The sequence below is a fragment of the Falco punctatus genome, assembly GCF_963210335.1.
Source record: "Falco punctatus genome assembly, chromosome: 4".
NCBI classification, from domain to species: domain Eukaryota; kingdom Metazoa; phylum Chordata; class Aves; order Falconiformes; family Falconidae; genus Falco; species Falco punctatus.
The window spans coordinates 99,987,143-100,014,033 of NC_137583.1; the positions used below are offsets into that span (position 1 = coordinate 99,987,143).

Here is a 26,891-nt window from a genome sequence, read left to right on the forward strand (position 1 = left end):
GAATAGAACACACACTGAAGACAGTAACAAAATGCAGTAACTTAAGATATTTCTATTCATTACTTATGCAAAAGTATGAAGAAAACTCGGGGGGGAGGGAGAAATCAATTGTACGTCTGTTTTGCCTACACAAAACACCAGTTAGAGCTGTGCAAAGCATGACTGTGAAGAATAAGTGTAGTCAGCACTAAACAGAACTGGGAAATGCCACCACTGCATGTTGACCGCTCATCCACAGCTGTTACTTCCAGATCATGAGATGGCAGCAAGTCAAGTATGGGAATGGCACAGAAGATCACTTAAGAAACAAACAAATGAAAGACCCAGTAACAGTGCAAGCAAGATCACCATAACTCATTACACAATGTTCAAAGATGCAGCTGACGGTGCTTCTCGGACCCACTCACCTCCCAAAACCCCCACCCTCCAAAAAAAGGGAAATCTCTAGAGTCTGACCCTGTAATTTAAAGGAGCACTTCTGCTTTCTGCACTGTCCATGTAGTTGTACTCTGAGAAAAATTCCTGAATTGCTAGCGTTAAATCATCTAAATTCAGCATTACCTTCAGCAGACAACACCCTGGGATTAAGTTTCCATAATATGCTACAAAATGAGCTAATGAAATACATGACAAGGACTGTAGTAACTTAGTTTACCTGATGCCACTTATAAAATTACAGTTACTTGACTTATTCAGTGATGGAAATTCAAATCGTACAACTCTTATCTGTTTGCAGATTTTCTAGAAGACACTCAGAAATCACCATACAAATGCAGTTTGAGACTGACAACGTACCATATCCTTAAAAATAGGTATGAATTTGCTTTTTTGTAACACAAAGTCTATTTTCATTTTTAATTCCTTATACAAATTTCAGAGCAGAGTCTGTATGCAAGCATATTGTAATAGACATCACTAGCTTTGAGAAACTTGTTGTAATGCACAATCCACACTATTTAAAAACAAAATTCTTACCTTACACCAATGGTGAACATATCAAGAATATGCTTTCCTTGCAACCAGCCAACCAGCATGATAACTCCTGTAAAGAAAATGGTCATCAGGATAAATGTAAAAACCAATACTGTAGCCTCAAAGGGACAACAAAAAAGAACTCCAACAGCTAAAACTAAGCTTATCATTGTGATATCTATAAAAATCTGTTACTCCTTTCACTGTCAAAGTATGATTACACTAGTATAGCAAAGGTGAAGAAAGTTTCTACCAGTCAAGTTGCCCAAACATACCAACAATGAGGTGATCATGCACACCTTGAACCAGAAAAAAAGACACACTGCAATTTAAAAAGATGCGTTTAGAGGACAAAAAGTCAGAAAAGTACTTTGCAGGAAGAAACAAGTAAATACCCTTATGATCAAAGTTAGGTCACATTAGTAATCTCCATACGGTTTACAGCGTGAACTCCAAGTGACCAATAAAATCAAGAGCCAAATATTTAAAAGAGATCAAATCTTTCATTTTTCCAACCCTACATGCTAGTTTCAGTTACATTATAATTTGTAATTCATTTACGTAACTTCCCTTACCTATTATACCAAAGGAATACAAGGAAAGCTGTTTTCCCAAGAGATCCATGCTCTTCTGCAGAGGTGTCTTTGGAGCCTTGATGAATGGTAAACACACAGCAGTTAACAAGCACAGGTTAAAAACCATGAACTGTATCACATATTACTTCAGATACACGATTTCAAGATGCTGTCAACGAATAAGATGCAGTTATACCCTAATGTTTCTACATGTTCATTTTATGAAAAGAGACTATTCTGTTCCATTCTTGTGTAGAATGCAAGACAACTCAAGAACGCTTCAATGAAATATTTATTAGAAATATTCTTTGGGAGCTTTGTTATGTCTACAGCAAACCTAATACAAAAGGTCTTATCAACGATCTTATAAAAAAAAAAAAAGCACAATAACATGTTGAGTAAAAGCCACTGCACTTGTTTGAAGACCAAAAAGTTCTTGATAGCAAGAATAAAACTGACTTTTCAAGACTGAAGCATTAGAGCCCTGAAAGGTCAACTTGTTAGTCACCTGCAAAAAATTCCATTTAGCCAAATAGAATATTATGGAAATATTTATACAATATAGTGTGTGTGTGTGGGGGGGGGGGGGGAGGGGGGGGAAGAAAAGAAAAAGAAACGAGGAGAGGACACAAAGCAAAAAGTTTTAATTAAAAAAAATACAACACAAAACAGGAAAATGGATTTTTACATTGGATGCCAATAAGTTTGGGGTTTTTAGTAGTAATATATGGTGGACTACAGTACAGAAAGCCTGGCAAAAAAAGGAAGACTGGGTCATCATCTTTGTTCAACAAGTTATGAAAAAAGCCCATACACTCTATACAAGCAAGCTGGTATCAAGTTTGATTCACTCTCACCTTCAAAATTTACAAACAGAGTTTACTGTAATGTAAACATAAAAAATAACCTTACAATACTCTTATTTCAGAATGCTGTTGGTGCAGAACGCTCATAGGGCTCACTCTTAGTTTTTCATTAATAATTCCACTTTTTACAATACAAACTGAATACTATTGAACAGATGATCACGTTTTCCTCATGTGTATTAAAGTGGATTCCACTTCAGAGAATGGACAGTAGTATTCCCTTGAAATGTGTAGCAAGGCACTGCAGCTAACACCACACAAAGCACTCAAGAGTCTGAATTCCCATGTGGATCAGTGTAGTGCAATAAAGAAAAATCACTCTGTGGGAGCTTGATATACAAGAGTTAAAAGGGAACTTATAAAAGGATAAGGTGGAGATCATGAAACAGCAGGAGGCACATGCATAACCCCAAAGCACACTGCTAATAAAGTGAAAACAGTCCTGTGCACACAGTGCACAAATCTGTCATACAAATCCCCTCCACGCAAATGTAGTTCCACCTGAAAGAAATACACTTCCACAAATTGCAGTGAGATTTGTTCTGTTCAACAGGTTCAGAATATTTTCAGTCAACATTTTTAGGTCAGCTATGAATATTTTGTTGTACTTAATTATTTTCACATTCAAAAGCTAAGAGTTGTTTTACTAGAGAAAAAAATACTAAAAGCTATGCTTAACTAAGTTCCTATGGTATAAATTTGAGGTTTTCATTAATGAAATACTTAAAAATATATATATATATATCTTTGCTTCTAAATATTCACTCTTACCTCTTCTGCTTGCATCATTTTGAAAACCTCCCCGAACTCAGAATTCTCTCCTGTTCCAATAACTATCCCCTAAAAAAACAAAAATAAAACCAATTCAACTCTGAGGTTGAAATTTTACTATTAGCAGTTGCTCTGACTCAGAGTGGGCAAATACCATTAACTCTACTGCAACTTTGTTAGTTTTGTTTATAAAATTAATTCTTGGCATAAGCAGGGAATGTTTTTCCTAAAAACATTTTGCCTCTGTAAAACTAACGGCTATTCTGTGCGCTGCTGAAGTGTTTAGTAACTACCAGTAACAAAACTCAAATAGGGTTACACCTAACACTAGCCACAACTGTTTTTTCAGTTACAGATTTTCAAACACATGAATGTAGTTCTAGAAGTAAAATACCATATCCTAGACCAGAGTTTCACATCATCTGCTTCCTATAAATTCTCCTGCCCCTAGATTCATTTTCTTTTAAAAACGGTTTCTGAAAAAGCACCAATGAGTACAGCTATGCACCGTATCACAATAAAGTCTTCTGTATTTCCAGTAAAAATTTGTACTTCTATTCCATTTCTATTGTATCAGAAATCTCAACATGCATGTAGTCATTAAAGTACATTTCTGAATTGATAGGTGAACTTTCAAAGTAAGAACTGCCTTCATATAGTTGAAACACGGAAAATATTCTTCCCTATCAACAATGACTTTACCTTTGCTTTTCCACATCTGACCAATGTTCCCATGAAAGCAATATTGCTTCTAGAAGTAAGGTCTCCATTGGTTGCTGCTGGCTGAGGGGTTGTAGATTTAGAGCAAGGAGCTGTCTCACCTGTGAGACTGGATTCATCAATAGAAAGGTCCACAGCCTTTGAAAACAAAATAGGTAAAAAGCATGACAATCTTTTTTAAGTAGTTGGAAGTGTTAACAGAAGTTTCCCGATTTCAACTATTAAAAACATATCCTATTTATTCATATGCTAAGATGCCATGGCAACATCAACTGTATTTTAAGGATCAAAGCAGCAATGCGCACTCCTACAGAACACCGCAACAATACAACAGGTTCTCACTTTGAAGACTCAAAAGTTTACTCAAAATTTTGCAGTCATTATTGGTTTTTTATAAAACATTCAAGAGGCTGCAACTGTGACACATTTGTCACCAAACAAAATAATTAACTGGGAATGCAAGTGCACATACATACTACCTTCAACTCTTCCTCTGTCCACTTCTTCCTAGCACGGTCTGTTAAGAACTCACTAATGAGAACCATATTTCATGCAGTGGTTTTTGCTCGCAAACCTTCTAGAGAAAATATGCTATATTTTCAGGCAACAGTTACAGACTAGAGGAACGTTTGTGTTATTTTTGTAGTTTGTTGGTAGCAAGTGGGGGCAGTTAGAGAAGGAAGAGCTAAAAATAAATTATGCTGTATTAATCAGCTGACAGATGAAAATAAAATGTGTGTTCCATAGATACAATCCAAAACAAAAATTTATGAAAATATAAAATTAAATATCTTTCCCTACCTGGCATCTATTTGTACATCTTAATGTATTGACTTTAATGGGTCTTGAAAAGAGTCAACTCTCAATCATAAAACTCTGCTCACAAAATACAATAATTTTGCATTATTAGATTAAGTATAGCTATTACAGTAAGTATAGCATGCTATGAGCAAGAAAGTAGATGCTGCTGCAACAGCTATTTTGTATCAATGCAGAGACTGTACAATTGCTGAGGGAAGAAGAAAGTGGCTACAGACACAAAAAACAACCCCACTCAAGTACTAACTGCTCTACAGGAGCTAACAGATGATCCAGTCAAATTTCTGAAGAGCGCCACAAATTCATCTCAGACTGGACAATCTGAGGACACCCAATCTAACAGGAAAGCAACATGATACTATTCAAACAAAAGAATCAAAATAAGCAAGATTAATATATACCCAATTCACTTCATTTAGAGAATCTGCAAGTACTGTTACAGTGCCACTGCTTCAACTCAAGCACTTCCAGCAGTGTTAATGATACACATCAAATATTTAGTAAACTGGAAGATGCTGAACAACACACACTGATGAAAAAGTGTCAGAGAGAAAAGATTACACTGGTACGATTTCACAATTATTTCTTTTAATATTCCACTATCAGAGAATACTGAAACTATACCCCAAAGATTAATACAAATAAAAGACTCAAAACCACCTGCAACCAGCTGCCGAAGTATCATTCAGACTGAAAAAAAAAAATTCACAAAAAGTTTAACATCGAGGAAGGAGTCTAAAATTTTCAAGAATGCGTTACTACATAAAATTGGAACATTCTTTCCTTCCATGCCCTACAGTAAGAAAGTACATATATTGTTAAGAACCTAGTTACATTTGAGAAGTAATTATTTCAAAATGTCTATCAAAATAGTTATGAATGCCAAACACCACCACTTACTGCACTTCTGTATTCAGTAGCTATTTTCCCCTCTGTCCCACAAAAAGAAAAGTTATTTAGTATTAAAGCAATATTAGGTATATACCTCAAATAACCGTAGATCAGCTGGGACTCTGTCTCCAACTGACAGGCAGACTGTATCACCGGGGACTAAATCTCTTGCAAGTGTATGTTCCACTCTACCTTCTCGTACACTGTAGGTAAAACCAAGAATAAGAAAGTCTTCTTTGGCATTTTATCTGACAAAAGCACACTGTTGTGTGCAATGTTACTGGTTTCAGCAAAACATTATTTCTAATTTGCTGCTTGTTTCTTTGACATTACACATCAGTAACATCATTTGAAAGGTTCAGAGGGGCAATGCAGATTAAGTTTTTGGCTCATAAAACAATCTTTAAAATGAGAAAAGCAAAGCATGTTCTATGTCAGAATAAGAGCTTGATACAAAGGCAGTAAGTTCAGTGAAATCTTTTTCATTTACTCATTTCTGATTAAGTCATATTAAATTAAATTTAGGAGTAAAAGGACAATTACATACCAATGGCATTCTGGAGGCACAAGTTTACTAAGCTCTTCAAGAGATTTTTCTGATCTGTACTCCTGCAGAGACATTTTTAAGTAGTAAAGCAGATGGTATCTTTTAAAACGGGCAAAAGTTAAACAGCAATAGGATACATCCACATCTATTCCAAACAATCAGATGCCATTCAACAGCTCTGTTACATTACACATTTTAAAAAGCAAATATGGTCCAAACACTGAAAAATTTACAGATTTGTCTACATGCATTTTTTCTGAAAGAACAGCAGAGGTCCTTTGCATTTTCCTTCAGTATCTTTAAGTCTTTGTAATAATGCTTCTAAACTCAGGGGTCAGATACATGATTAAATTCTACTGTTTAACAAGTTAGTAAGAAAAATACTGTGTTCATGCTCTTAGCCCCTGAAGAACTAAGGTAACACAACTCATCTTTAACTTAGTAAACACATTACAGAATTAAGGTAAACAAAGACATAAAGCAGAGACACAAAGCAATTCTGGTTTAGGCACACACTGAGTAAAGCTGTGTATTTACAGAATTAAACAACATTTTTATGATTTAAAAAGCTACAGAATCACACAACGGCTGGGGTTGGAAGGGACCTCTGGAGATCTAGTCCAACCCGCTGCTAAAGGAGGTTCACCTACAGCAGGTTGCACAGCATCATGTCCAGGTGGGTTCTGAATGTCTCCAGAGAAGGAGACTCCACAACCTCGCTGGGCACACTGAGGGCTCTGTTGCTCTCAAGATGAAGAAGTTTTCCCTCATATTAAGAGGAATTTCTTATGTTGCAGTTTCTGCCTGTTGCCCCTTGTCATGTCTCTGGGCATCACTGAAAACAGCCTGGCCCCATCCGCTTGACACTCACCCTTAAGGTATTTGTAGACATTGGTAAGATCCCCTCTCAGTCTTTTCTCCAGTCTAAACAGCCCCGGCTCTCTCAGCCTTTCCTCATGAGGGAGATGCTCCAGTCCCCTCATCATTTTTGTCGCCCACCTGTCTCTCCTGAACTGGGGAGCCCAGAACTGGACACAGCACTCCAGATGCACCCCAGGATGCCATTGGCCTTCTTGGCCACAGGGCACACTGCTGGCCCATGGGCAACCTGTCATCCACCAGCATTCCCACATTCTTCTCCACAGAGCTGCCTTCCAGCAGGTCAGCCCCCAGCCTGTACTGGTGCATGGGGTTGCTCCTTCCCAGGTGCAGGACCGTACACTTGCATTTACTGAACTCCATCAGGTTTCTCTCCACCCAGTTCCCCATCTGGTCCAGGTCTGGCTGAATGGCAGCACAGCCTGCTGGTGAATCAGCCCCTCCTCCTCCCAGTTTTGTATCACCAGCAAACTTGCTGAGGACACACTCCATCCAGGTCACTGATGAATCAAGTTGACCAGGACTGGACCCAGTACTGACCCCTGGGGAACATCACTAGCTACAGGCCTCCAGCTGGAGACTGTGCCATTGATCACAACCCTCTGAGCTCTGCTGTTCAGCCAGTTCTCAATCCATCATCTAACCCACACTTCCTGGGCTTACCTATGAGGATGTTATACAAGCCTGTCAAAAAGCCTTGCTGAGGTCAAGGTAGACAACATCCACTGCTCCCCCACATCTACCCAGACAGTCATTCCATCACAGAAGGCTAATCATGCTTGACCAATCTGATATAGATGATTATATATTTTTTTTAATTCCTGTACAAAATTGAAGCCAGAGCTATGTTTTCGTCATCTATTTTGTATGAAGTTAAATATTTAAGTACCTCTACACTGTTTATTCGAAGTACTTCTTTACAAGTACTCTTTTATGGCTGAGCATAATATCAATATAGATGTGTAAATGTCAAAGTGGTTAAAGCAGGACAAATCATGCAATTCAGAAAAGGCAAGACTGATAAAAGCACAGCGCTTTGTACTCCACCATTCACAGCACAATGCATCAAGACAACTACTTCAGTCTTATAAATAGAAGAATTTACATAAAAGCAATCATCTTAACAGCTATCTTACCTGAACGAAGGCAACTGTAACAACAATGAGTATTGCCTGCAAGAAAACAAAAGCAGGTGGGATAAAAGAACTCCAAACGGCCACAGAAGTATGTGATCATATTTGGGTTTGCTCAGCCACAGCTGTTACTACATATTAACAACATGATTTGAAACAAGCTTTCTCATGCTCAGAATCACGCTGTATCCCTTGGGTTTGTTACAAAAGCAATGCCGTTATCTATTTACATCTGCTCTAGCGATGTCCAAGAAGTCAATAACCTGATTTTACTAAAAATAAGATAATAACTAGCAGCAATTTTCAAGAAAAACTTCCTCTGCTCCCTGTTCCTAAAGGATGAGCAAAAGACAGCAGTGGAGAGAGATCCATGACACAAAGAAGAACTGGTCTGAATTAAGTGTGAATGCTGTTCTCTGTGAACAAAGGTTAGGAATGGTGTGTTAACTGCTACAGAGCATCATAGGTGTGGTTTGATTCAAACAACAGGTAACAGAAAGACTAAAAATAAACTGAAGACTAGAAATGAAGTAGCAAGCTGAAGAACAGGTCTGAAGCCATAAAATATCCCAGCAAGAACAAGAGGGAGATGAGACTCATAAGCTGCCCAAGACTCCCAAGGAATGAAACAGGACACTGAAGTATACCCTAAACAAGTCAAGATGCAAGAGATCCCAAACAAATAAAGCTTTGAAAAATTGCTCATCACAATTAATCTAAGAGAAGTACTAAGGCCTCAACAGGTTCTCCATTATTACATACAATTCTGGTCACAACACTTCAATATAAACACCACAGGGCTTGTAAGTATGTGTTGTGAAAGTGAGTGAGTGAATGAATCAATGAAATCTATTACAGGAGGTCACAAAGATCAACTTTGTGTAAAGTTAAGCATCATCTTCCCCTTCAATATATTCTCAAATTGAGATTTGTTACAATAGCTGAATTTGTAACTCAAATAATGAGATATCCAAGATACAAGACACTCAAATAACCAAGATATTACCATTTTCTAAGAGACAACCTTCTTGAAGAACTCTTCACTAAATCAAGGATAACTCCAGTAAATCTGCTTTATTTGTGGTACTAACATTAGCCTCACCAACTATGTATTAGGAAATAATTATATAAATTCCATCTTTCCATGGAATAATTTCCACCAAAGCTACATGTGTTTCTTTTGGAAGCAGTATTATCTTCTACAGTTCGTGCTACCTGACGTAACTTTGCATCTCTAGCCTCACATCGGTGTCTCAGCTTGTGTCGATGTGCAATGGCTTACATTAAGAAGCCAATATCCTCCAAATGGGAAAAAGTCTAATTTTTTAAAAGCTTCATCAGTTCCTAGTCCAGATCAAGAAGTTTTATGATATGTTTTTACCAGCAGAGCTAAAAAGATGAAAAAAGCTGCTCAAGCCAGCATTGTCACCAAAAGAAATAAATTCCCGGACCTCTAGCAGCACGTTAGTTTTGTTGTCAAGGTTCTGACCACAAATACACAGTCACAGAAAAACTACGCTATCATCTGAAAATGAAGCAAGACAAATACTCACTAGGTGATAAAGTGGGCATTAATAACAACAAGACTAAACGGTAGGTTAGTCAAAAGTTAGACAACCACCACAACTGGTGAACTTTAACTCAACCATACTTTTTCTCCGTATTTTAAGACACCTCCACTAACGTTCATGAGGCTATCAAAAACTCCTTCTCAAGTTGTAGCATAGAATGCAGAAATTAACACTCCCTTACACTAACTGGCCTGTTCTTTTCTCATTGCCTTGCTCAAGAGAGTTAGGAAACAAGACTTAAGGTCACTAACCAAGGAAAAAAAAAATGAAATAATTAAACTTTCAGCCACAATATAATTAAATACATTTCATAATACAATGATTTACCTAAACCCAATTTAGGAATACAATGGACCGTTCCAAACTAACACTATAATCAAATTCAAAATAGCTTGTTTTTCTTAAAGCGGACACATAGTTTATATTCCAAATAAAACTACACTTTCTAAAGAATTAGAGGGGTTAGGAGCAAACTCCCAGTTACCCTGTGTTAATTACAAAAGCAAACTCAACATAGAGAGTGTAGAGCTTAACCAAGACAAAACAGCTAGAAGTTGCCTCTGATCATACTGAAATCCCAATTTTCAGTTATCACCTGTCACCCCAAAAAGGTCAAAGGGATGATATTTTTCTGTGTCATTAGCAATGACAAATGTTTAGCAGTACTATATTTCGCTCACTAGTTTAGCACCCTATTTAACTGCAAGTTTCTGTAAAAAAAAATTATTTCAGCTTCGGACTTCCTTCTGCTGTTTCTGAAGACTTCACTTATTTTGATGTTTTTAAAAGATTACATCTTGCAAGTAAATTCATAGAAGGCTTATATTGGTTTCAATTTTCAATTAAAGCATAATTTAAGACAAAAATTACATAGCAACAAATGCCTGAAGACAAGCATTTCAACCAATGAAAGCGTAAAGGTGCAAGAGGCAGGCAGATAATTATTCATTGATACATTTTGATATGTGTTACTGCTATCAGTCAACAAAAAAAAAAAAACCTAAAAAACAAATTCAGTCACAAGCTAAACAGATTTAGTGACAGCATACAAATCAAAGTCATTAATTAGAATCAAGTAATATCATCCCACATTGGCATTTATATGATGTTGAAAGTACATGCGGTCACACATTCTGAAGTACTCCCAAAGATAAAATTTTTAATTCCTTACCACAGTGATACTGACAGCATCATCAAACTGATGCATTACAACACTGATGACTGCAGATGCCAGGAGAAGCATAATAAGAGGATTTTTAAACTGAAATTAAACAGAACAGTAATTTAGTGGTACTTGACAGAAAGACCATTTTATCTACCCCTCAAAGTACATCTAATCTATTTTTGAAACATATTATTCTATAAATAAAATATTTCTAACCTACCAGTGCAAAGAAAATCTGATTCTGTACAGTTCAGATGTTTACATGAGGGTTTTTTTAAATATCAAAGACCTTGAAGAGACCGTATTAGAAATATAACAGGAAAAACACTTGTTACATTTGATTCACATTTTTAAAACAAAACCAATCATCTCCTTTATTTGTTTATACTGTATTTAAACATAAAAAAAAGAAGCCTCAAAAATATCAAACTGTCTTTGAGGTAACAGGCTATCCTGTTACCAGCAACTGATCACTATCAAGGCAGCAATGTATTTCATAACTTTCAATTCATGATTTCTTTTTTTACTAGATGGAAGCTCTCCTTTTAGATCATATGTTTTATTCAGATTTTTAAGGCTAAAATAAAAAAGGATCATGCTTGTACATAACAACTGGTTGCTAACATGTGGGTTTTTTTAAATAAATATTACAAGAAAGAACCCACTCCTACAATTAAAGAGCATTCTAAAAGCGCACATAAGCATATTCAAAGCAATTGTGTATCTTAATAAATCCCATCTAAAATAGACTTGGATAATATGTTTTAGAAGCGTTCTGATGGATCTGACTAATTTGATACTACACATGGGAAAATAAAACATTAATGTCAGGGGACATTAACGTGATTATGTTCTCACCGATATCACATCACCAGAGCACTGAACACCTTTTTAGTCACTCCCAAGTAAAACAGTGTCTTTAGAATTAACCATCTATTACTTCAGGGTTTACTCCAGAACTTTATGGCGCTGTTGTTCAGACAAGGTGCAGGAAACAGTGTCCAAAGTATTTCATGTCAACATGTTTGCTATAAAGAACTTCTGTGTGAAAATTAGTTGTAAATATCTTGGGGCAGGAGAGGCAGGCTAGAGGAAGTAGTGACACTTACACACCACTCAGGGAAGCTACACATGCTCATTCATACATATATACATACATATATACATACATATATACATACATATATACATACATATATACATACATATATACATACATATATACATACATATATACATACATATATACATACATATATACATACATATATACATACATATATACATACATATATACATACATATATACATACATATATACATACATATATACATACATATATACATACATATATACATACATATATACATACATATATACATACATATATACATACATATATACATACATATATACATACATATATACATACATATATACATACATATATACATACATATATACATACATATATACATACATATATACATACATATATACATACATATATACATACATATATACATACATATATACATACATATATACATACATATATACATACATATATACATACATATATACATACATATATACATACATATATACATACATATATACATACATATATACATACATATATACATACATATATACATACATATATACATACATATATACATACATATATACATACATATATACATACATATATACATACATATATACATACATATATACATACATATATATATGAGATAAATCACAGTAATAGAAAAAAAAAATCATACTTTACTTTCACCAGTTCTGCCCAACACCAGAATGAAGGTGCCTCACACCTCTACCCTCAGTTCACAGGCAGCCATTTTGCTGTTTAAAATTTCTTTGTCTATCAAGTTATTCATACTTCATGTTCCATTTAAATATTTACCAACAGTCATATGCATCTGTGCCTGACCTTAGTGTGATTCGTGCTCGAGTGTTTGCCTACAGGGAACTGTTTTCTACTTCTCCAGCCCTCAGGCTAGTTATGAGCAGTACTCCTTTGGTTAGTTATGAAGATACGTTCAAGAACAAATCATGTAATTAAACCACCAGATTTTCATTAAATTGGATATTAGATTTAAATTAAAACTGGCATATATCTAAAGAAAAGCTTTTTCAATACATAAAAAAGATATGAATTACAGAAGCTGCCATTTCATGTTCTACTAGATTTTCCCTGCTTTCATCAGAAGATGTTCATGCAGACAAAAGGTAAGTAAATTGAAATAAAATTCAATACTACTGACAAGTATTGAAACCAAAAAGCAGAAAGGACAAAAATCTTAACCTGGGAAATGTATTTTTTCCATAGTGGTTCATCTTCACTAATATCAAATTCATTCCATCCATGGAATGCCCTTCTATGACAAACTTCACAGTTTTTTAAGCCATTCTGAAGATTAGCCTATTAAAATATGAGAACAATAAAACAGTCAGCAATTACACTGGTAAGACTCTAAACTGAATTCCAACACCTAAATATATAGCCTTAGATTATACAAATTTGGCCGGTATCAGAAAGACAAACTTGGTACTAATGTTTGTACGACAATATAAGCTAACTATTTCAAAACTCAAGTTGGCAGTAATTAAGAGATTCAACAAAAAAAATCACAGAACTACTACAGAAGCAGATGCTGTTTAACATCTCTAAAAGATTGCTGATCTTCCCTGCAGAAAACTCTACAAGCAGCCAAACTACAGGCACAGTTCAGACCCTTGAGGATTATGTCAGGAGTTTGGTCACACAGCCAAAAAACAGCAATAGCTTCAAAGTCTGAGTTGTCAGTGACAAACTTATCACTGTGTACTCCTCAAGCAGTCAAGCATACAGAGAATGAAAAAAGACCATGCATCATGAAAATTAACCCAGATTCAATGGTTCATAAATCTGTCAACGGGTAGCTTTTCCAGTCCTGTTCCTCCACTTAAAATGGAGGCTACCAAAACAAATTAAGGACATTAAGGATTCCTTAAAGAAACTGAAGCAATAGCTATGAGAAAGAGGACAGAATTTAATAAGATTGACTCTGGCGTTTTTATTAATAAAAACTTATATAAAGCATACAGAAATCCAAACATTTTCAAGCTGAATCCCACTCCCCTCCAAATCCTCAATTTAAAAAAAAATGTTAGATTAGGATATTTCAAGTAACAATTTAAAAATCAACATGCTTTTAGAAGTAGGCAGTAGCCAGTACCAAACTGCATGACAATGCACAAGACATCCAATGACAAGATCTGTCCTTAAGAAATAACAAACTTATTGTTTGGTAATATCAGTGTCTTCTTAAGAGATACAAAATCACTTACTTGCAGAATGCTTGCTACTTCATCAACTGGCAATTCACTTGCTTTTTTTGAAGACAGTACAGGAATCATTGTCTCATTGTCACCATCAGGGATTTTCTCAAGACGTGCAACCTAAGAAATAAAATCAAAGTCTGAAGGCAAAGAGCACACTACCATTTCATTTCAAAAAACATATACCAGAGCAATACAGTATTAATGTCATTAAAAGGTAGTTTTTGATAACCACTGCACTTAAAATCTACAGTTCAGCTTATTTTCATGCAGCACCACCTACAATAATAAAAGAAAATGCTAGACATGCAACTGAAGACTTACTTCTTTAATGACATGTTCAGTGATGACAAAGATCCTAACAGTTAAATATATTCATAATCCTTTAGGCTCATTATCACCAATACCTGGTCAGAAAGTAATCACTCCCTGCCCCAACTTTCTCTCATTAATGAAGGTGGTCTAAGCAGGCCTATTCACATTTCTTGTACACAAAGAAAGGCGTAACAACATTAAGAAAACCTCAAATGAGCACAGATGCAAAATAAAATAATAAAATTTGACTATAGTACAAAAACTTTAAGTCAATGCTATAAAAAGCAATGTTTTCTGGTAATTTTACAAAGTGAAAATTTTGTGAACTACAACACAGTGCAATAGCAACATTGACCACACAGCTCAGTACTGCTTTGATATTTAATGAAGCTTCAGAATTTCCAAATTCTTACTTAGTAAAAGAGAAGCTGGAATGGTACTCTTTCTTCCCCCCTCACTACCTTATTGCACCCACAATTAATATCTCGTCCCATCGTGCCACACATATCCACTCCTTCCATTAACTGGAAGACACCTAACATGCAAACATGCACACCACAGAAATTGTATTCCCATTAATACTGTCACAGAATTCAAATAGGTGGTTTTATGCTTTTAAAAAAAAAATAATTGTCATATATAAATCTCCTCCATGGATACTGAGACATAAAATATAAGATAAAGTACTTCAAGATGACAATACATTAAGAGATTCCAGCATTTTTATCCCCTAAAAAAGGTAGGACAATCTTCACTTTCTATCCTGAATGCAGTTCGCCATGTACTCAAATAGAATAGCTGAGATTTATGTAACTCAGTACATGTTGTTCTAGCTCCTTACCTAAAGAGACTCCACAGAGATTTCATCCCAGGGGCGCAATGGAACAATGCGCAAAGGTGAAAGTGCTACAGTTGGAACTCGCATGCTTTCACTTTCAAGAGAAACCCTTGGAAACTCTCCACACTTGCCATGTAGCTCCTAGTCAAACAGTAAAGCAACAAGACTTGCTCCTTCACTGTAGTTCTAAGAAAGCAGGTCTAGAGACTTAAGGCGAGAGGCAGGTGAAACGGGGTGTGGGTTTGAGCTCTTGGGCAAGGGAGATGGCAGAGAAAAGAACTGCACCTTAACGGTGTGTTTACTGGCCTCCGAAGATGGGGAGTCGCTTGGGCCCCACTCAGCTTTCTGTAGACTGAAACCAGCAGGACTCAGCAGCTGGAATGCAGCTCAGCAAAGGCTAAGAATAAACGCTCAGCTATGGTCTGCCACACCTCCACTCCAGTTTCTGTATTTCATCCCACTGCAAGACCTTTGTTTTGTTCTTTACTATCCTTTTAATGATGCATTTGTGCAAAGACCAGAATTGGAAAGTCTATGGCCAAATTTTTGGAGTATTACAAAATATGTGACTTAAATACACTTTAACATTGGCTAGGTACTTACTGAAACCTTAAGTATATACACTGATGTTACACCAGTGTAAGTAGTCTTTTAAAATTATGGTGAATACATATTAATACACTATAAATACATACATTAACAAAATTATCCACCAAGTTATCATTTTCAAATACCTTTACATGTTTCAAATCAGATAAGAAAAAAAATCAGTCAAAAAGATTTCAGCCATGGTTCAACAAAACAACAGACTTTTCCTCTCTCAACATTTTACGTACATTTGAGATATTTCAAAAGAACTATTACTTTCAACATCAGAAGAAAACCAAAATTATTAGTATAATTCTGTCCTAACAAGGCGTCTTATTACAAAACCCAGTGGTAAAAAGCCCTTACATGAACAAGGTTAGACCTATTCTGGACCAGAGAGACAAACATTTGCTTCACAGTCTAAGGCTACTCATGGAACACAGCACCACAGACTCTCTCTACAACACCGAACTATTACTAAATCAACTTAAGCTGACCACAGCAGCAGCAGCATAGTAGGTATTTCAGTTAGGAAGAATACAGACTTTGTGACCCTAAGCCTTATAAAATACTCTTTGGTATCTACAGATTCATTTCCCCAAAATGTCATTATGGGAAGTGATACATCATCATGATCACTCAGTCTTTCATGCAGACAGACAGCCTTTGATTTAAGCATACAACCACTTTTACCAGAATTCACGGAACACTTGATGCTCACGAGATTCATTCCCTTTTGTGGAGTACGAAGGCACAGACTCCAGCTGTGGTTCAACCAGAGACACTTTATTGTACAGAGAAGCTCATATTTATATCTCTGAGCCCAGATACAAATTCCAGCTATATGTACCACCAGGCTCAAGGCAGAAACCATTCATGCAGTTACATAGCTATATTCACTACAAGCATGCAGACACCTATTTGCTACTAGATAACCATGTTTATCTTTCTTACTCTCCTTCACAATACCCAGCTGTTCTCTCATCCCCTGCCAGTTCAGACATTCTCCATCCTCCTCTCCCACACCCTAGGAAGAAAGTCACCTATTTTGCAGTTAAGAACACACCCAGTTAACAGCTGCTGTTAAATGTCCACATACAAGCCAATGTTAAGTTAAATCAATTCTCAGGAAATTGCCATTGGAGATTATGACTTTTCATACTTTACATGGTTATACTTTGGATTTTAACCTTACTTGTGTTTCAGTTTTCCAAACCGAAAATTCACCCAAATTTTGCCACAATCTCCCCTCATTGATAACACACCCTACAGAATTACTAGCTCATGTTTTCTTTAAGATTTCCTATCTTAAGTACTAGCTTTTGATCTTTATTGAAAAATAGATACCACATTCATGGTATTAGCTACCAAACATCAGTTTAGGGCTGAATATCATTACGCCTAAGTGCTGTTTCAAAACAAACTCACAAACAAATGACTTTGACCAAGATGACTCCACATTCAACAAAAATGCTGAGCAGTCAAGCTTTGCCAGTAAGAGCAGGCAAAAGTCAACTGACCAGCATTACAAATTTTAATCTGGAGAAAAATCTTTTTCCCTATACCACCTGACACAGATGCTAAACACAAACAACAATTCCAAAAAAGGATACTGATTACAGATCATTTCCCTAGTATTACCAATTAGGACTTCAGAAAGTCTAACATGCTTTTTAGGGATATTTTAAGAAGTTAAATATTCTTAAACAGAGATCAGGCTTTTCCAAATAACTCTTCACTAGCACAGAAGGGTTGTACTACAAAAAGCCTATTTTGATAACCTTTTTTTGACAGACTCAAAAAGCCATTACTTTTGAACGTGTGTTTCATTCATATCATCTCCCACTTTTTACAAAGAAGACTCTACTGTATGTAGAGAAAATCTGGTATAGGATTAGAAAAATAAAGGCTCAGAAGGTCTTTTTATAGCCAGTTCCTTTCTCTAGAACAAAATTAGATATCTTAAGACTCTTCTGGATGGATCCTCATCTAATTTCTCAAAAACCTCTACAATCTGTGTGCATTATGCTACACTTGTAGTTCAGAAGTGTTTCAAATATCTAACACTTTACCAATTAAATCCAGTTGCTTAAGACAATGAGAAACTGATTACTGCTCACTGCTCCCTTCATCACCCCCTTCCAACATATAAAGCAAGTTATACCAACAGATTCAGATCAAAAAAAATAGTTAGAAAGAGTGCCTGCTATCTGCTAGAACACAAAAACTATATTTAAGTGAGTAATTTTGCCTTTACTATGCATTACTTCCACAAAGCAAGAGAAAGATTACTTACTCGACTCTGTTGGCAAAGGCTCTACAGTGCTTTGCACTGCTGCCCAGATCTATACACTGGAGAGCTGGGCTTCTGCAACACCTTTTAGCAGAAGCTACCCCCAAAAAACCAGTGTTCCACAATAAAGGAGTCCACCCACATATAGTAAGATGTCTTCCCATCCTATGTTGCAATTAGTTTTCAAGCATCTATCAGCTGATACCTTATACAGTTAAATTCTTTGTTGTAGGCCAAGTTTTCATATGGATAATTGGGCTAAGAAATTGTACTAGCCCATACTGCTATATCAGATAGGCAGCACATACATACATGACCACTGAAGCTTCTGGAGCTATGACTACAGCTTTCCATTCCCTACTTGCAATGCTACCAAAGAACAAAGCAGCAGGATTCTAGCTAATAAAAATAAATAGCTGCCTCGGGAAGGACTTTTCTTGGACCACTTCCAATGTACACCACTATTTCTAGGCCAAGAAATACACACTAATCATATGACCACAGAACTGTGACCAAAGTATGTTTATTGAAATACAAATTCATCTGAAGGCTTAGACTACCAGAAATTCGGAGTTCTATCTAAAGGAAAATCCAGTTACCAGTAATGTGTTACTGTTTCTTCTTCCTCATATGCTACAAGAGCATGTCTACCCTCTTTCTACCACGATCAATACAAAGTACCAACAACTTACACCATTCTGTTTCTCAGATTAGCAGGAAGAGTCCATTATCAATCAGCAGGGCTCACTGACATTGAGAAACTTCACGATTATTTTTAAGGGGAAATTTTAGCTCTGCTTGCTCCGAGAATGCAAATGGCAGGACCTACATTCACTGAGAGCGGTCTAAAAATTTAGAACACTCCAGCAGCAAAACCTATTTTTAGACAAACTTGTGACCAAAACACTTTGGCTAACTTGCTAATATAAAGTCCTGTAAATGTTACATACAGTTACTCAACTGACCTACAAGTGCAAAATACAAAGGTGGTGTAGGAACAAAACTACAGAGAACAGTAAAAGTGGGGAAAAAACCACCAAACAAAAAATCCAGAGGTTTTCAAAACCATGAAATTTAAGTTGAGATACTTGAGAGAAATGCTGACTCTTTGAGAAGTTCCTTCAGAAAACTGACACAGGAAGACATCTGCATTTGAACATTCCACTCTCAGAACTGTTTACCCTACCACACAAGAAACTGACAAACTGCAGGTTAGTAGAGAGAGTTCTCAGAAAACACCGTGGCACAACTGTGAATGTTAAAAAATGACTGGAAGCACTGACTCAGCATGCTTTCTATATTTACATCTTAACCATACCTATCACTTTCTTCTGAATCTTCCCACCCACCTGAACAGCTGATTAAGTCAGCCTGAATCTGCCCCATTAGTCCCTGTGTAACTGAACCCCCCTGAGGCCAACTCAAGCACTACAAAGGCCTTTCAACTTCTTTGTACTGATCAATCTGTAAGACTAATATTGTACAAGCAGTTAGTGACCCACATCCAGGTATATGACTATCGTGGATGCCATGCGATCACTACTGAATCTTGCCACGTCTAATCAATAATAAAATTAATGAATGCACACATAATCGATGTGTAATTAATCGATGTGCATTTAATCTTAACTATACATACTGTACAGTGTCTTTTCCACTTGAAGTATCACATGTACCTGCTCAGGAACTGCAGCTTTATTAATGAGATAAGGGTATCAGAGCATGTTATCCAAGGGACACCTCAATGCCCACATTCCAAACCCAATTGCTATTAGTGATTGATGAATCTCTGCTGTGAGCAAAACCCCATAAGAGTACCAGCTAACTCAAGAACTGACAAGATTTACAGTGTGCCATGCCCTGACCAGGGATCCATCCAAAAGCCATATCATCTCAGGGTTCCCAGCATCAGAAAGAACATATGATTTTATGTCGCAGCAATCTCCAAACTAGCTGGCTGCAACAAGGTCTTTTACCATCTCATACCAGCATACTCTTCATGCCAGTCCCTCTGCTGCCTTCTCCTAGTCTCTCCTCACCTAGGACACATGCACTCACTCTCTCTCTTCTCTCTGTTTCTTCTTCCTCTCTCTTATTTGGCTGCTCTCTCTTCACTGGCTCTCAACCACTTAACAGCACCAGCCACACCTGCACCTTACCTACATCGGTCAACCCACCGCCCCTGACACCAACCCACAGTTGTATATTAGCAATGCTAATTAACCCAACTTTATCCCTCTACAATTTTATACCTTGCTATCACTTTTTCTGAGTTATTAATAGTCATCTGCCTTGCAAGTGTTTGTCGCTTTCTTATTGGGATCCCCAAAGAATCAGCATTTCCTCACCCACCAGAAGAATTAGCTTCCATTTTTTTATCTACCTTCCCCACACTGAAAAAGCAATAGTGTTCAAGAGCACAATAAAAAGGTATTTCATTGAATACAAAACAGACTGAAACTTACAAGCTTCCCATTTCCTGGACTTTTTGTATGATAAAACTCTGTGATGGATACTAAAAGAGGTTCAGGAACTCAGATCCTACTAAGCGTATTTTTCTCCAGTTCTCTACAATTCAGAGACAGGATGGTGGGTGCAGCGAGGTAATGACAGATAGATCAACTACTGTAGACATCTGTGTACACAGTAACATAATAAAATACCAAGCGCTTACCTCTTCTGCACTGTCTGGAATCCTGAAAGCATAGGGGGTTAGAGATCAACTAGACGCCAATGGGCATAGAGGCCTGAGTCTGTTTGTGTGTGGACTTTGGAAACAGCTCCTGCTAGGCAAAGACTCCTGATGGAGAAAAGAATCTTTAAGGAGAAGACTCTTACCCAAAATAGAAGTAATCCTCTTTTCTGTCAGTTCCATCAGACATGAAGCATTGGTGCAAAGTCTTCTCCTACTCATAAGCACATGGTGGTGGCTAGAGGTTTCAGAGATCCAGATCTTTAACCATCTCATTGTTCATCTTCAAACTCTCCACTTAAATAGGTCATTGCTCAGCATCAGGAATCATGCTTGTGATTCCACAGAGCCTCTTTCCAACAATGCCCTCAAAAATATTTATTTCACTAGATGTTTCTGCCATCTTTGCCTCCCTCATTTGTCTAGAAGGCAAGGTGCTCCTTGAACCTCAATAACCTCAATACAAGTCCCAGCTACAGAACAATAACCAGTTGATGACAACACACAGCAAAAAGCCAAGCACAAACCAAAACAACAACAAAAAAACCATTAAGCACACTCAACAGTTAAAGTCTTAGATCAACTGCCTACCCAGCAGCAAACCCCAGATGCCCAGCAGGATTCCAAAAGTTGAGACAGTGTGGACAAGAACACATGAAGAGCCTGCCCTCATTCTGGAACAAGCAATATCCAACATGGTTGTGACAATGACGAAACTTCCTCCTTGCAATTCTGCGAGATTTTAATAGGAATTAAATCTCCAGAGAAACTCACCAGTTATGCTAATAGATGCAGTAGGTAGGAGTAGCTGAGTGTAGTAGATTCAGATTTAATAAAATTTATAAAAATCAGTGCAATCAAGTTCACAAACTACAGATGCAGACAAGCTACAAACTTACATTAAATAAATCTAATTTTTTAATATCTTACTCTTGACCTTTGGACTAGTTATCTATGCTTTGATGGTGCACGTAAAATTGGACATTATATTCAGGAAGGCTTCATCTATACAGACTCCACTGATAAAGTTGCGTGTAATATACCTCATATGTGATTAAATCGAAGACCAAGTACATCCTGTATTCTCAACTAGCAATTTCTCTAATGAGCCTCAAAACCTTGAAAATTTAGATATGAAAAATACTCAGATACTGTGACTGACCAATAAACCCCTATAACACAAGGCTCAGAAGAGACGGGCAAAAGCCATGTGCCCATGAAGCTCAGGAAATAATGGAAAGTGTGACTAACCACAGCTGTTGAAAGGAGGCTAACTTTACCTCAACACAATGGGGACTAGACGGTGGCCTTTGCTTTCGATAAACAGCTATGTCAGTTGAGTGAATCTTCTACTGCTGTAAATGTTTCTCCTCAATTTCATCAAAAGAATGTGAATGCCAGTTAGCCAGACCAGCATGGGTAGGGGATGCATATGTGGCTCAGTCCAACATAGGCACTGAACAACCAACAAAATTTCAAAGAGAGCATCCCCGACCTGAGGATGCCCAGCATCACGATGGTGAGCACATTATAGAGACTAGTAACAGGAACCAAACTGGCATTGCGATTGGCCTGCGTATTGTGTTGCAATTTCTGTATTTTGCTAAGTGTAACTTAGAAAATATACTGAAAACATAGCACAAGTGTGACAATCCACTAAATCAGAAATCCCACATATCAAGTATCATCAGATACGTACATTTGATAGTAAACATTACACCCTCCATATGTGGGTTATCTAAAAGAACCTGGTCAGAGAGTATTATACCTTGTCAAATACCTTTATGGGAAATAATGCTGCTTTCTTAGAGTGGCAAGTGAAGTGCCAACACTCATTCAATACAAACATCCATGACCAATTTGCAAAAAGTGTATTTTACTTGCCACAACACCCACCCCCAAAAGGTTCAAGTCTGCAGACTAATGAGCCACTTGTTTTCTACTGTTTGCTCAGGCACTGTTTGCTCAGGATAAAAAGTACTTTTTAAGGGCTTTGAAGTTACTGTCTACTATCTTCATTTGAATGGACTCCTTTGGAAAAGTGTGATGATTTTTCACTTCTGGGGAAACAGCTGCAGCAGCCATGTATTCTAATATTCAAAGAAATTGATTCCTATTCAACAGTATTGTAGTTTAAACATTTTACCACATCAAAGGAAGTGCACACAGAAAAGTTCTGTCTCTAAAAAAGCCAGAAGGAAAGAGAAAGACTAATTTGCATTGATGAGTTCTCCTTGCAGAGTAATTTCTATCCTGGGAGGTCACATAGTTCCAGCCCCTTGCTACTGTGTGTTATTTTGAGAGACTTGACAGAAAAAAGGGTGATATTCAACCTAGCACTGACACCTCCCAATAACCAAAGAAATTCAAATACCCAAATTGATGAGAACAACCTGCTAAACTGCCTGTAAGCCTGAAAAAACCTGCCGTGTATTCAAATACTATTTCAGCAGTGATTAGGACTTTCACTATGGCCAACCACCAGCTGTAACGCAGAACTGTGCTCCTTGGCATTTCTGACCAGATCTGAATACTGGCACTGACCATGTTAAATCTCAAGGTTTGCCCAATCTTAACATTTGTGAAGCATTTTCTTAAACCTATCCCCAACCCCATCTACTTCAGTCAGTGTGACTGAAACTATGATGCTCCATTTAACATACAACTTACTAACTCTACAGCAGTCTAAAGCGCAAGAACTACTTTCAAGTACTAAAAATATCTTCTAAAAAAAAAAAAAAAAAAGACTTCTCCAAGAAACAAGTCCCTACAACCTGAAATACATCTTACTCTTTCAGGATGTTTCAACATGCCTTCTTTAATTTAAAAAACAGAAAGTAGGACATCTAGTTCAACTGAGGCTACCAACACAACAGTAAAGCTGGGCAATTTTCTGTAATTGTAATATATACCATGTGGTAATCTTGCAAGCCTTGTGAATGACAACTTGCCTCCTCTTCAGCTACAAAAAATATTTCACAAAAATAATGATACCTTAACTCGACTGCAGCACTGTAGACTGTAAGAGTAATGGCAACAGAAATTCAGACTAAAAACCCCAAGACCACTTTATCTTCCTTTAGCTCACTTATGTAGTACACACTTGAAACTTAAGAACACCAAACATTGAAACTTTGCATTCAATCATTACAAAAAATTTACCATTTGGAACATGCCTGTATACTCTGGAGGATGTACTATGACTAATTTAAAGCCTGGTTACTGAAAGCCTTGAGGTGGCATCAGTTACCAAGAACGCACTGACAAAAAACATCAGACCAATCTGTATTTGGTCGACCAAAATATTCAGCTTTGATCCTTATTGTTCAAAAATACTCCTTGAACATTTCATACATTTTGCATTTACTTATTAATCAGAAGAACAAAAAGATACAGAATCCTAAGCACACACTAAAATGACCAAATCAATGCTAGTGCCTTGATGAAAGCTAGCATTCAGTTCAGAAACTCATCACCCAAGGAAGAGCACCGATGGCCACCTCTCATGACTCCAAACAGCATACGCCTCTGCTTAAATCCTGATTCACATGAAACCTTTCAGAAGTTGAAGGTCAAAAGACCTTTGGGTCTAAATATCAGTCAATTATCTTGCCAGAGAGTTGCTAACTTTCCAGAAGAGAACATTTATGCTCAGAAATAAGATCACATGGCTCCTCTCCAATAGACTGCTTTATCTCACACACTTAACTGCTGAGCTTCTCAAAATGAAGGATGGCACTCAAACAGCAAACACTAGTAAAAATTTTAGCACCCTATGATATACTACTACAATATCTATGACATGTGCAGACTTCAGTTGCCATAATTGTATTAAGCAAAAAGAACAGAAATATTTGCTCAGTATTTGTTTTATAAAAAAAGTGAAGCTCCAAGACCCAATCAACAATTATATGCTTGACAGCTATGCAGTTACTTCATAATGTGACAAAATTCTAACTAAAAAAATCCTGAACTTACTGTTTACAACAGGTCTCAGTACCAACCTAGCGTCAGTGCTGATTTAAATGCAAACATAACCCAATGCATAATTACTCTACTTATGTTAATAAGCTTTCTTATAATTAGTGTTAAGAAAGCAGCAACATTGTATTCACCAAGCTTTTTTTGGTGAATTATGTATGCAGAAAAAAAGTGCTGCAGAAAATTTATGAATTAAAAATATTTATAAAAGATTCTGTAGGCTGCATCTGATAACCCGCTATCCATTTTAATCCTTCCAATTGTTAGGATAAAATGTTTACAAAGCAAATAACTAGAAACAGATGCTTGTCCAAAGTTTATACCTTGATTATTGTATTTTATTTTCCCTCTCTTTTCTGCACAGAAACTTCATCATTCCTTCTAGCTTCTACAAACCACACTACAAATGCCAATTTTATCACCCATTGCCAATAAGGTATCACCTGAATGCTTTCATGAACTCGAAAACAGGTATCAACTAAAATCTTATTAACTTGTTCCATTCTTGCAAAATTCCACCACGGCCTATGGGTGAATTTATATTGAACTGAAGCTATGATTACATAAAGAACTGAGTTAAGCTAATGGTCTGCCTGTTCTAAGAGGAAGAGGTCTCACTCCTTTGCCCTTCACTGTTTCCACGGTCAACTGGGCACTTCGTGAGCCCATTCAATTTACTAATTCAACAGAAAGCTGTTCAACAGGGGGCTAGGGAAAAGAAGGGCTGGACTAACCTTCCACCAAGCTAGCAAGTCAGTCAAACTCACCAACCAGTAGCCAAGACAATGCATACAGCAGGAAGACAGCTGAAAGTAAGATCTTCTTTCAGCAGTAATGAGACCATTTTCATTCAGTCCTACAGAAGAGCATCCCAAGATCACCACAGGGTTTTTTTGGAGAAGAGTGACAAGTGAAAATATTTGTTTCTCTTCGGTCAAATTAGCTACCCTAAGAACTGTCTGCATTTTCGTTACACATTTTGTTACACTGTTTTTCCTGACTCACTAAGAGATTATGCGATAGACCCTCCACGTAAAGGACGTACAAAGCTAGCAAAATAACTAAACATACACTCTGTGATGTCTGCACTCAAGCAGACTCCATGTTAAACCACTTCTATATTATTATAGATTAACATTTCTGATTTATCCGCATAGGGAAAAAGGGGAAAGAAAAGACTAAAGCTATCTAATGCTCCATCAACAGTCAAACAACAGATTAAAAGATGACACTGACTGTTCCATTTAAAAGAAAATATGTTTCTAATGCAAGAGAAGTGCTGTGTTAACTTAGTTATTAAAGTTAACACAGCACTGTTAAAAGATAGGCAGGTATCTATCAGAACCGGTCTTCAGTGAAGACTCCACTTTTTAACAAAAGGGGAGGGAGGGAATCTCTTCTCTCACCTTACCCTCCAAGTTAAACAAGAGATGTGACTTTTTTGCCAACATAGGTGTAAAGTATTGGGTTCTGATCTTCTGCAAGCTGTAGATGGTAAAAAGCAGCAATCAATGAATATCAAAATTCTTCTTTTACCTACTACATTATTAAGAAATTATCTACATGTCAAAAGAAACATGAACTGCTGTAATAACACCAAGTCCATTTCAGAATTTCTAACATTTCCCATCACAAATCTAGTTGATTATTTTGGATATTACTTTCACAAACGACTGATAATGCCACTCTGGAACAATTTACACTCTTTTCAAGTCACTGCTGCTACAGGTATCCCTTACCCCTCCATTGTCAGTTCCACGTACACATCCTCCACCCCTTACACTTACAGCTGCCTAACCCACAATGAGCTAGTCCAGGGTGCTAACTCACTGCCCCCCAAAACCAAAACCTATTTACTGATCTTCAATCTGTTAGTTTAGAAACTAAACCCATTTTCACCATTTAAGAAAAACACACATGAAAATC

The 26,891-nt window shown here is 36.8% G+C and overlaps 1 protein-coding gene across 6 annotated transcripts in view; it reads right to left on the bottom strand.

Annotated features, from left to right (window-relative positions):
• Positions 1-26,891, bottom strand: part of ATP2C1 (ATPase secretory pathway Ca2+ transporting 1) — an 82,138-nt gene that overhangs the window by 19,522 nt on the left and 35,725 nt on the right. For all 6 annotated transcript variants that reach the window (XM_080387204.1, XM_080387202.1, XM_080387201.1 and 3 more), the window contains 10 exons: positions 14,268-14,378; positions 13,243-13,359; positions 10,916-11,005; positions 8,177-8,212; positions 6,162-6,223; positions 5,709-5,817; positions 3,887-4,042; positions 3,185-3,253; positions 1,548-1,623; positions 976-1,042 (listed from right to left, as the gene is read on the bottom strand). In XM_080387204.1, the coding sequence (XP_080243330.1) occupies positions 976-1,042; positions 1,548-1,623; positions 3,185-3,253; positions 3,887-4,042; positions 5,709-5,817; positions 6,162-6,223; positions 8,177-8,212; positions 10,916-11,005; positions 13,243-13,359; positions 14,268-14,378 (893 nt within the window). Of the gene's footprint in view, positions 1-975; positions 1,043-1,547; positions 1,624-3,184; positions 3,254-3,886; positions 4,043-5,708; positions 5,818-6,161; positions 6,224-8,176; positions 8,213-10,915; positions 11,006-13,242; positions 13,360-14,267; positions 14,379-26,891 lie in introns of those variants that run through there.